The 12,597-nt window shown below is 36.9% G+C and overlaps 1 protein-coding gene across 11 annotated transcripts in view; it reads left to right on the forward strand.

The window, feature by feature from the left end:
* The window catches only part of LOC134546231 (protein arginine N-methyltransferase 7), a 138,872-nt gene that overhangs the window by 104,623 nt on the left and 21,652 nt on the right, over positions 1 to 12,597 (forward strand). For all 11 annotated transcript variants that reach the window (XM_063388866.1, XM_063388868.1, XM_063388865.1 and 8 more), the window contains one exon: positions 6,853 to 7,010. In XM_063388866.1, the coding sequence (XP_063244936.1) occupies positions 6,853 to 7,010 (158 nt within the window). The remainder of the gene's footprint in view (positions 1 to 6,852; positions 7,011 to 12,597) is intronic.

Consider the following 12,597-nt stretch of genomic DNA (forward strand, 5'->3'; position numbering starts at 1 on the left):
GTGTTAATAAATGGACGTCTTTTAATGTTATATACTAATTTTCTTTGAAAGTTCCAAAAAACAAATCCCTTTTTGGACGTCCTTGAGCGATTTGTCACATTATAGCAAAATTATTTCTAGTTGCAAGAAATTAAATTTATTTTTTCGCAGGAATGCTAAACGTAAAATACATAATATAAAAGTAACTATTTTAAACACGGCTTTCTCTTTCTCATTGGAAAAAATTTGGTTAAGATTAAATGTTTTTTATTGTTTTTAATTACTTGACTAACCTAGTAATAAGTTTTTAAAGCATTAATAAATGCAAAAAAAATAAAGCGGGAGTGTGAAAACTGGCATACCCTACACTAAAAAAGAAATAATTATGTGCATTTTTTCTGTTGTTCGTAATTTATTTCTAATGTTGTGGAAAGGAGGTGTATTATTACATTTAAGCATATCTCTGATTACGCGAAACGAGAAGGGGGTCACGGTTGGTCTAGTTGTCAGGACGATAGCCTCCCACCAAGGCGATCCGGGCTCTATTCCCGTCGGGGTCACCCAGATTATCGCATGTGGGAATCGTACCGGGACGATGCCGTTGGCCGGCGGGTTTTCTCGGGGATCTACTGTTTCTCCCGCATTTTATTCCCGGCGTCGCTCCATATTCAAGTCATATCACCCCTCATCGGCTCTCAAGAACTGAGCTGTTAAAGGGCCGTAAAACAACTTCTCACTCACTCGCGAAACCCTGAGCTACGTATTGGCACATAATTTATACATAAAGGATACAGGCTCAGTTATAACCACAGTTAAAATTTTGGATTCATAACCTTGTACGTAGTATGTAAATGGGGCTACTGGGACAGGTGCCTGGTGCGAGGAGCGAGGAGCAGGATCAATGACCTCGAACTGTGACGTCACGGCGGCCATTTTGGTGTTAAATTTCATCAAAATTCCTCAAAAATGACTCACATTTCCTCAAAACGACTCAAAAAAATTTTCAAAAATTTCCCATTTTGAGAGAAAAATTTCCAATTTTGAGAGAAAATTTCCCGGGGGAATTGAAGCCTAAATGGGGCACAGTCACCTTTTTAAATTTTTTTTTAATAAAATGGGATATTTTCTCTTAAAATGGGAAATTTTTGTCTCAAAATGGGAAATTTTTTAAAATTTTTGAGTCATTTTGAGGAATTTCGAGTCATTTTTGAAGAATTTCGATGATTAACCGCCGTGCGGGCTTTGAAATGCTCTAATTTAGAACTACTGTGATTACATCAAATCAACCCAAAATGTTAAAAAATTAACTACACGTCGGCTTCTTTGTACATGCAGATTGTGTCAGTTTTGTCACTGAAATTCATGCAATACCCCATTCAATGTTTACAGAAAAATATAACCAAAAACATTGTAATTATAATGCTAAAGAACGTATAGCTTCAATATAATGCATAGTGTTAATGTTATTTTCCATGAATTGAATCCAGTTGGTTGGAAACAGAAATTTTTCTTATTTGTATTTTCATACGTCAATAAATAATACTCTGCTTACTCAATCCTTTACAAGCTAACAAATACCATGTAAGATTCTGGTATTTGGTACGCATTAACCAGTTAGGTTATATCTGTAATCAGATTAATATATTTCGTGAGTGCAGCATCGTCTATAAAGGTTTTACAATTTTTAAACAAAGCAAAGGCGATTTTCCGTTTAAAGTGACAAATCCAACTAGGCGACCCCTTTTCCCTCCATCTATGCCTTCCTAAGCTGTTAATGTAACATGCAATATATCAGTAAGCAAACTAATACTTAGTCATGCCGAATAAAATTACAAAATATTTACATTCTTTGCACTTACCTGGCACTTTTCTGCTGTGTCCTTTTGTACTTGCCACGCTTTGTAACCTTCTTGCAAGAAGGAAATCCTCTTCGTTTCTTGCATTTCTTCATTCTTCCTCCCTTACCGCTCACGTTGCAATGGGATAGTGAGCTAGAATTGCCGAGCCAGGTCGTGAGGTGTAGCCACGTGCATGTAACCCCCCTTCCACAGCCCCAGCTACCTGCTCCTTATACATCATCTGGGGAGCAGGGGCTTGGCTGGTGCCGTCCTTTCACCAGGTGACCATTGTCCCGTTTCTAAGAATATGGGTGTTGGGAGAAGCCTTGAAGGTTTGGGCTAGCCGGTTCTGGCAACAAGAAGGCGATATAAAATGTAGGTTCTGCGTGCAGAGAATCTGTCGCCAGTGTTTGGGTTTCGGAAAGAAAATGCATACAATTTTTGTACATTTTCATAAGTGGATCGCAGGCACCCCATTCAGTAGAACATATTTTCGGTTATGAATCTATACATTTAAAATATATTGTTTAATCCAATTAAAAATTACATTTCCTGTTCTGTTTTTAACTAGGTCTACTTGGAAACTATCGGGCTCAGCAAAAGGCCCTTTGGGTATTCGGGACTCTTGTCAACCGCCATTTTCGCATACAGCTTAATCCATCCCTGTTCACTGCTTGTACATTTCATCAGTTATCCGTAAACATTAATATGAAACATATTTGATTAAGCTTGTCACCTGCGATGTAAGTTAGTGTTAAAATGTAAGTGTAACATTCGAGAATCAAGCACTAATTTCATAAAAGAACGGCAATAATAGTCAGCTAGTATCGACTTACATGAGGAAAAGGTAGGGCACGGATAAAATCCTGGAGTAACTTTCAAGATGACCCAGGTTCAAATACTAGTCTGACCATTTTCATGAAGTGAAAGCTGGGCTAGTTCCTGTTCTTGTACATTTTTACTCAACCTTTGTTTTCAGATCTAATTATATCGTTTTTATCTGTTTCTAAATGACATAGAGAGGAAACACTTTCCCTCGGCACAATACTGCTTTCACGTATTCATTCATTTCTCGCGAGCCCATTCTGTCAAATGTGTTTGGGTAAAAGTCTGAACAACACAATATTATCAATGGGTTCACTGGCCCTTACAGCAGGTGGTCGCAGCGAGTATTTTCCAGACATACCACTAGCCAGCGAAAGCAGCACATCCTAGACCCAATTTACAATTATTTCGGTATTCCGATGATTATCAGGAAAGTATTGCAGTTAGCTAGTTGAAACCAACTGTATATTAAAATTCACATTAATTTCTAGGGTTGTTTTGCTTTTCATGCTGTTGAGTGTAAAACTGTTTATTACAAAGGCAAATTAATTTTTTTCAAAAAAATGTCAGCTCTGATGAAAAAATCAATTTAATGAACTTTAAACTAACTGATTACAGTCATACTCATAACAACCCTACAAAAAAGTTTACGCTTTCTCGCAAACTAAATACGATTGTGAAATTTCAGTTAGAAAGTCAGAAATCGTCAAACTGCTGAAGAAATAAACCCATTTAAATACACTTTCTAAAGGTTTTTATTATAATTTTTTATGAAATTGATTTAGTAGGGAAAACATATTTTCCAAGGTTTATTGCTACGGTTTTATCAATAATTTAAAATTTGAATCACTAAAATCGCACAATTAGTTCTCACAAAATAAATTTATAAGCCTGACACTGTGTTTTCATGTACTGCTGGTTGCGGAGTATCCGGGATTCCAGCTAGGACTCAACCTTAAGCCAAATCGTTGAGCCCGGACTCCGACCATCCCCTCGTTAGATTAGAAAGAATTACTGGATTAAAAATAATATTTGAAAAAATGCCACTTTCTTGAAGATTAAAATGTATAGCAATTAAATATTTTTGATTTAAATAAGTATTTTACATTTAAAATATGCTTTCTTATGGGAGATCCCAGTTTGTTTGGGATCTGCATTCTCAACACCAACTTTTAACTGACAATTGCAGCAAAGTTACAAGTTATTTCCATGCATTAAACTCCTAAAAAGCTCCCACATAAATTTAAAAATCTAAACTTTACCCGACGTTTAAAACAAAACGTGTTTTAAAAACTATTCCCACTATAATACCAAACTCAAATTTAACACAATGTTAATGATGGGCTCGTCTACTACTAACACCATTAGTTCGTAGGCCACCGCGAGCTTCACTAAGAAGCTTGAGAATAAAGGTAATTTGCCAGACCTATCTGTATGACTGTGATTGTAAGTATGTATTGATTTATACGCCATTGATACTATGACATTTACTTCTTTTAATGGCCACTGTAATGGAGTGTCCGTGTTTTGTGGTGATGTAGTCCATGTTTGTTGACAGTTATTCTTTTTAAAATTTTATTTACAAAAATGACAGGTTTTTTAATAGTTCATGCAATTTTGCCCTAGTGTTTAGCGAGACAGTAGTGAAAAAAACTTTGAATACTTGTTGCATGTTTAAAACGTTGCTGTGGTGATATTGAGCGAGAATTTGTTATATGCATTTTGTTACGCAAAGCTGGAAAAGGATTTGGACTCACTTCAGCGATGAAATATAATTTTTGGGAACAATGTACAGGTTGAGGAAGCATTTGACTGTGTGCAATTGCCATTAAAATTATGCACAATATTCCCAGTAAAAAAGTTGATAGAACATTAGCTGTTCATGCAATTTTAATATTGTAATTTTTATTAGGGGTGAGCCGATCACCACATTTGCCGATCATGCCGATACCAGAAATGTGGTACCGATCATGCAGATTTTTTTGACCGATTAGTGCTTTTTAAGTTGGTTGTAAAATATGCTCCAAATTACTTAAGTTAAATAATTTTACTTGAAACTACTTATTACTGAATACCCTAAACAAATAGATTACATATATTTATATGACAAACTTTTGATTTAGACACTGATTATTAGTTGTTCCCATAAACTAATCTGGAAATCTATTAATCCCTTTAACAAAATCTATAACACACTTTAATAAACGCCGTAGTTTTACGTATTTTTACAGTATATTTTTGAGTTTAACATTATAACGTGAGCGTGTGTAAGCTTTTGTTTGCTTTAGTGCATTTATGACTAATGTTCAGTGGCGGCCATATTGCGGTGTTTGTTTAAGGCCGGGCTACATTCGCAATAGCACGCAAACAGCACACAGATAGCACACACGCACACAGATAGCACAGAGCTTGATGCTACATTCACGCACAACACAACACAAAATAATACCGGAAGCATTCAAAAAAACTTTTTAAAATGTATAACTTCCATTAACAATTTTTGTCACTGAAGCTGGCATAAGTAACGTTTGTTTAGATTCGTGTGTTGTTATTGTGGTACAGTTTTCGTTAAACCCAGAAATATTTTAAATACTTCAAAGTTTACATACAAAACACAATGAGCATTAAAAAATATATATCACTGTTTATTTCAAATCCGTCTTATTTAACACATTCATACACGGACTTCCAAGCATTTAATTTAGCTTCTTCATTTTTTATCCTGCGGATCCCCTGTCACACAAAATATTTTTACTTTCTATTACAGCTATCAAAAAGCTATCAAATTCTATTTTTATGTTTTTGCGTGTTTGAAAACAATAACAAACTACTCAAGTCAACAGCACCAATACTTTCGTGACAATTGTTCAAACTGTTTGCTGATTGGCTACCACCAGGGCGCGCACAGAAAATAACCTAAAAGTTAAAAGTTAATGAACTTTCTGTGCGCCGATCCTGTGCTATTTTTCTGTGCATGTGCTATTTGCCAATGTGGCAGCTCATATCTAATAGTGTATGTTGAACTTCTGTGCGTCTGTGCTGTTTGCGTGCTATTGCGAATTTTGCTTAAAAACACTGCGATTTCGCGTTTTAATACTAAATTTCGTGTAAAAACGCTGTGTTATGGCGATTTCGCGTAAAAACTGTATTTTACGGTGATTTCGCGTTTAACGTCGTTTAATCGTGATCGTGAAAAGAACAGAAAGCGGTAATCGGCAAAAAGGATCGGCATGCATGAAGCCGATCATGCAAATGACAAAAATGACCAAAATCTGCCGATCTTAATAATCAGCAATCGGCATCAGCTAACCCCTAATTTTTATTATAATGGAAGCATTTGCTATATTATGATGTTTAAATGTAAATTTTTTGCGAGCTTGCTTGTTTGTTTATCACTGGTACCATTTAGATTATAATAATAATCCATTTTAGATAATCATTTTTTAATATTGTACATTTGTTTTACTTGGGTAAAATTAATTTGTACTTTTAATTAATTTGGGAAATCTTTCTACAAGATTGCTATGGAGGTTTGGTCAGTAATTGTAAAGTTTAGTTTGAAGCGTATAAACAGTCATTTTGTTACAATAGTTTTTGGAGTATTCTATTAGAAATAAATTTTTGAGTATCATGTCTGTTAAAATATCTTTTGATTTGAATCTGAAACAGCAATTTTGAAATTTTTCTGCAAACTTTGATTTTTACCTTAAAGTTGGTTCATACATAGATACATATTTTTAAATTAATTGAAATTTCTTAACATCTTGTAATCTTCAAAGCAGTTGGGTGCTAAGATTGTGTGGCCTGCTTCTAGCAGAAAGTAGGTCCTTCAATGGGAACATCAATATGTTAAAAATAGATTTCTCAATAGGTCTTTAAGCTTAACACAGTAGTTACAAGAAATTTGCTGAAACTAGTTTATTCAATGCATTTACTGATAAAATTTTTTTGTAATGTAGGTTTTGGGTATTGGATTCGTAACATAATTATTGGAATCTGTACCGGAATCATGTTTTTTTAGTATAAGGATTTTAGAGTTTTAAAGACTTCAAAGCCCCTTAATATTGAAAAATGGAAAGGGATGAACATTCTATCAATATTACATTTATACTTAGGACTTCAGTAACCATTTTTGCTACTTTTCCCCATTGTTTTATGTATTAATGTTCACGTTGATCTTAAACTGTGTGGTTGGTGTTCTGCATGGCAGAGCTCTCGGAGTATCAGCGACAGTGCGGTGGAGCCACAACCCCTGTGGGAGTACCCGTGCCGAGCCCTCAGCAAGCCCTTCCCAGTCATGGAGTTCAACTTCCTGGAGAACCTCCCGAAGTCAACCGTTGACAACTCGGGAGATGTTTTTTTCGAAAGGTGAGGAGTATCGAGTGATAATTGTGTTTCTCAGCGTCCACCCTTGATTTCAAGGCTTCAGTATCCGTGCTGGTATTCATGTCAATTTTAGGTTGTGAAATGGCATTAGGCCAAGTAGGGTAGGAGTAGAGAAGAGGTGATGCAAGAGATTGCTGCGGCTGCCGAGGTCCGACCAACCAGGAGCAAATTGCAGTGTTGTGTGGTTAGTGTTCCTGACTGACCACCTCGTCCTCAGGCATGACTGGTTTCCCGGTGGGTCAATGTCGCTGAGTACTTTTCAGTCCTGCCCAAGCGTTCATGGTGTGGCAAATATGGTGGTGGAACCAACCAATGTCGCTGGATATCAGGCTGCTGAGGAACCATCCCACTGCTGTGTTGGTGAGCAACGAGTGAAAGTGCGAGGGTCAAACCCAGGTCAACAGGCTGTTTTGCCAGTCCCTTCCCTCATGTCTGCAGGGCATCTGCGAAGGGCCTTGGCGGGTGATAAGACAGATGAAAGAATATAGTTACTTTAGAGATGGTGCCCTATGGAACAGAAAGGCATAAAGACCATGGCGAATGGTTATTACACTACTTAACACACCTGTCTCCCTTTGGGTAGCCTTAGAAGATTGCCCTATACAGTCAAACCTCATTAATACGAATCCGCTTAGTACCAAATTCCCGTTTATGCGAAGTACTTTCACAGTCCCAGAAAATAAGGTATCGGTATGCTTTCCTATGTTATTCAGTACTTTTAATACGAAATACGGTTAATATGAATTACGAAGTTGTTTTGATCCCTCAAGTAGCTGTTAACGTGTATAAGTAAACGGTTAATACGAATTTCACAGCCGAAGTCTAAAGTAAATCACGTCTTCATAACCGTCATGTAAACAAACGTGTCTCCAAAGATAGATGTATGTATCCTACAGCGCAAAATGGTCGAAAAACAAGATGAAAAGTTCAACTCTAGTGGCTATGTTAGTAACTAAACTAGAAAAGATGCCATGTTGTAAACGGAAAACTAAAAGGAAAGTACTCTATACCTTATTAATATTAGTCATCGGAATTGTACATACGTAGAAGTTTAAACAATCTATGGAAATAAGTTCTGATATTTTCCATTGTTCACGCACGTGTGTCTTAACCTCAATTTTGAGTGTTAGTTGTTTTGTAATATGACTGCGAAACGTCAACGCAACGACCTTACATTGCAAGTTAAAGTTAAAATTATCGAAGAAGTAGACAATGGAGAGAGAACGAAAACTGAAATTGCGAGAGAATTTAACATCCCGCAATCGTCGTCGTCTTCAATACTAAAAAATCGTGAAAAGATTGAATCGGCTTTTGCGAGTTCGTGCAAATTATCAACAAGAAAAAGAATGAGAGACCCAAAACATCAAGAAATGGAAGCTACCTTGTTGCAGTGGTTTGATGGTGTGCAGCAAACTTAACTATTCCTGGACCTATGATTCAAAAGAAGGCAGACTACCTAGCATTGAGGTTAGGAATTTCAGACTTTAAGTTTAGCTATGGTTAACGGTTTAAGGATCGCAACAATCTTGTTGGCAAAACTATGTGTGGGGAGTCGGCAGCAGTAGATACGACCAAAGTTAAAGATTGGATACAGTCTGCTCAACCAATACTTGATCAGTACTGGACTTTGATAAGCTTTGTAATGTGGTAAACAATGCCTATAAGAAAAATATAGTGCAAACCAGAATTGATGAATTTTTGAATAGAAAATGTGTCATGAATGAAAGTTTATTGAAGTTTGTATTATGATTTATTCTGTAAGTGTTGCATTGGGTTTGTTTTCTTCAGTGTTTATAAATTGTTATGCATGTAGTGAAGCCAGCTTATTCTACCAACAGTGTATATAATTTTCTTTATGGTTGTAAATATAGGCATTTAAAGTTCAATCAATTTTTTTTTATCATGATATCCCAATAGTTTGGTTAATACAAACCCTCGTTATTACAAAGTGCTAAAATTATGGTCCCTTCAGGTTTGTAATAATGAGGTTTGACTGTAGTGCTCAAAACTACTGGCTACGTGGGCGGTAGTAGCACTGGCGGCGTCAGATGGCGGCAGGCACGAGGCAGTGCAGGCAATGAAAGCACGAGGGTGCTGTGGGGCTCACTGTCCTGGAACACTTGGCATTTTCTGCCCGAGTGCGGCTTTTTATACCGTCCTCGCCGGAGGATGAAAGACGATCTACGGCGGAGGAAGAGGGATGAAGGGCTTTGGTAACAGTGGACGTGCCTCAGATAGCTCGGCTCATCCCTCCAAGGCTCTGGAGGGGAGGGGTGCAAATTTTATACTGTGAGTTGCCGACCTCTAGGCGCCAGCAAGATCCTGTGCACATGTAGAGCATTACAATGGGGGAACTAATGTCAGTGCCCTTTGATAATGGTGCGGGAACGCGACAAGGTACCTCAGAAATACTGAAGTTCAAAACATGCAAAAAACTACTAAATGTAATTTTTTTTACTAGGTTTTTCCAGTCATAAAGCTATAAACAAAATATTATGTATTTCATTTTAAGAACTTAATATGTACAATCAATAAAATATTCCAGATCAAGAACAGTTGTTTGTTTTGAATGTTAATGTTTACCTAAAATAGAATCTATTGACTTTTTTTTAGAAACATTTCAGAGAAATACTACCTATTGTAGACGTGACCCTGGTGCGACTTCCGGAAAATATTATAGTAAAACCTTTTTGTTGCGACCCCATTTATTGCGACCACCTCTCTATTACAACCCGATTTCGAGGAACCGTGAAAAATTGCCGAAAATCCTAAGAAAATAGGACAGAAAATAAGTTTATTGTGATGAGTAGTGTGTTACTGCGTTTCTGCTGTACTGCCGTAGGCAGCACATATCTAAAAATAGATACCACTTCCTGTCGACCGCTGTCAGCGCTTAACAACCCCCATTCCACGTCCCTTTGCCGGCAGGGTGCAGATAAAGGTTTTTGTGGCAACGTGTTTACGTTTAGCTTTTTGCGAGTGTCTATTGTGGTACGCAGTTAAGGCAAAGAAAGCTACCTGCTGGATTTCTCTTGATTTTGATTACTATAGGTTGACAATACACAGCGACCGACTGGATGCACGCCCGCCTCGACTTGTTTTAACTGCCGCAGCGATGTTTATTTTGACAGCTCAAGCAATTCTATTTTCCCGTGGGTTGATTGAAAAAGTCGCTTCTCCCAGCATAAAAAAAAAGGCTACGCCACTTATTGCCCACGCAGGAAACACACTGGCTGCCGTCTGTCTCCCTCGCATTTATCTTTCTTCTAACATTCCACGTCTCACCTCTCGCGCGAGCAATAACGAAGCGACCACGCAGTGGGCCGTTTTATTCTTTGTTTGGTGACAGCAGCTGGATTTGATTCGGTATATTCCTTTTCATAGGACCCTTGCTATTAAAATACATTTATATTTAAGTTTGAAAGCTTGTAAATTCCTTGCCAGAGATGACTGAACTCAAACTTGGTGTGAAAAGTGACATATTTTGACCCCTCCCTCGCCGCTTTAGTACCCCATTCATAATAGCCCAATTTTAAGGGAGAAGGGAGGGTGAAATGAGCATTTTCTCACTGAAGGTTTTTCAAAGGGGAGCGAAGTTGGGGTGTTATAAGGGAGGACACTAGATGGTTTGTGTGTCTGGGAGGGATGAGCTAGCCTTGAAGAATGTTACCAAGGGGAGGGAGGGGTGAGCTTATGCGTCATGAAGTCGCTGCCGCTAGCCAGCCGAGCGAGCTTCGTTTGCGCCCACTTTCGTTGCAGAACCTACAGCTGCCATATTTTTAAAGGAAATGTCCCATTATTTTTTTGTTATTTTACATGAACATTATTGGAAGTATTAAAGCCGACACAAAAATACGCCGTGTGTTAAAATTAACAGATTTTAATGATCTTTTTTTCCCCCACATTTTGGTCAAAATGTCCAATTTTTTGACGGTTCCCGAGAATGTATTCGTAAAATCACTGCTTTGTTAAATCCGGGGTTTGTGACATTGGGGTTCTAGTGTATTTAACTACGGAAAGCAGAAAACATACATGTAAACTAACACATATTTTCTTTAGAGGTGGCCTGTAGGGCGACGGATTTGTCATGAAGATTGAAGTGGGTTTAAAGCAAAGCCGTCTAGCATTGTGAGTGACAGCATCCTGCTATTGTACGACTGGTTAGCGAGTAGCGGTTTGTGAGGGGGGGGGGGGGGGGGGGTTTGAAATGAAATGAACTGAACTGAAAATTTCGTAAAACATCTATTACGACCCCCTCCTCTATTACGACCCTATTCCTGGGAACCGTGAGGGGTCGTTTCAGAGAGACTGCATATAGTTTTTCCATTCAGGGTCCATAGATCCCAAAACCATCATCAATATACATATATACACACACTCATATATATAAATTTTGTGGGCACGATAACTGCCACAATTTTTCACAAATCACTTCCAAACAGATACATAAAATCTAGTAGTGGAAAATCTTGGTCAAGTTCGTTAGTGGTCAATATCTGAGTAAAAGGGTAGAAATGGGGAAAGTTTTTTGGAAAAAAAAAAAATTAAAAATCGCTGTAACTGCCATAAAATGTAAAATATAAGATCCATGTCAATGTATTATAACTCTTAGGAGTAATACCAAAATCCTTTTGTCTGAATAAGTTTTTGATATGACCAACCATAACTGCAAGGTGTTAAAAAAGAAGGGTTGGAGGACAAAAAAAATCATATCTTCCTTCGTAGGCATACCATGTAATTCGTACAAATGATGTATTCATCACATAATTTTTATCTAAAAAATTTGTCTGAAAATTTTTTTTATTAGACGAACCATTGCTGTAAGGGGTTGAAAACAAGAGAGATAAAATTAAAAAAAAAAAATAAAAAAAAGACTTTGTTGGTAGGAAAACTATGATTCTTTCACATTAATTGTAAATCTTATAATTTTTATCTAAAACTTTTGTCTGAAAGAATTTTTGATAAGATGACCTATTATTGCATGGGGTTTAGAAAATAAGAAGTATAATTTAAATAAAAATTGGTTGTCTGTAAAGTTGGTTTATGGACGATAGTTTAACGTGACAACATCATAACAAAACATTGATGAAATGATTGCACACTTTTATGAATAAAATTGAATCATTTTTATTGAATTATCACTATTTTGTATGGATACAAAGGAGTGAAATAAAATATACAATTTAATTGATAAATTTACTTTTATTTGCACTACTTGATTAAAATATATTTATTACTTTAACGAAGAGATTATTTTAACTATAACTTTTATACATGTTTGCTATTTAACTTCTTTCAATCTGTGTTATTCTGTTAAGGATAGGACGATGATAGGAAAAGTAGGAAACGAATGGGAGTGTTTCAAGTTTAATGTGCCTCGAAAAAGTAAAATTGATGGTTGTTCCAATCAAGTAGAAGATAGATAGATGCGGCGCAAGTGTACAATGAGCGTAATAGGACACAGCGTAACGGGACAATGTGCGTTAAGGAACACTTTTTAGTGCGTGCAGCCGGCGGTCATCGATTTATTAGACGTCACGTCAAAAAAAATAATATATTCCATACCACG

This window comes from Bacillus rossius, chromosome 1 (genome assembly GCF_032445375.1).
Source record: "Bacillus rossius redtenbacheri isolate Brsri chromosome 1, Brsri_v3, whole genome shotgun sequence".
NCBI lineage: Eukaryota > Metazoa > Arthropoda > Insecta > Phasmatodea > Bacillidae > Bacillus > Bacillus rossius.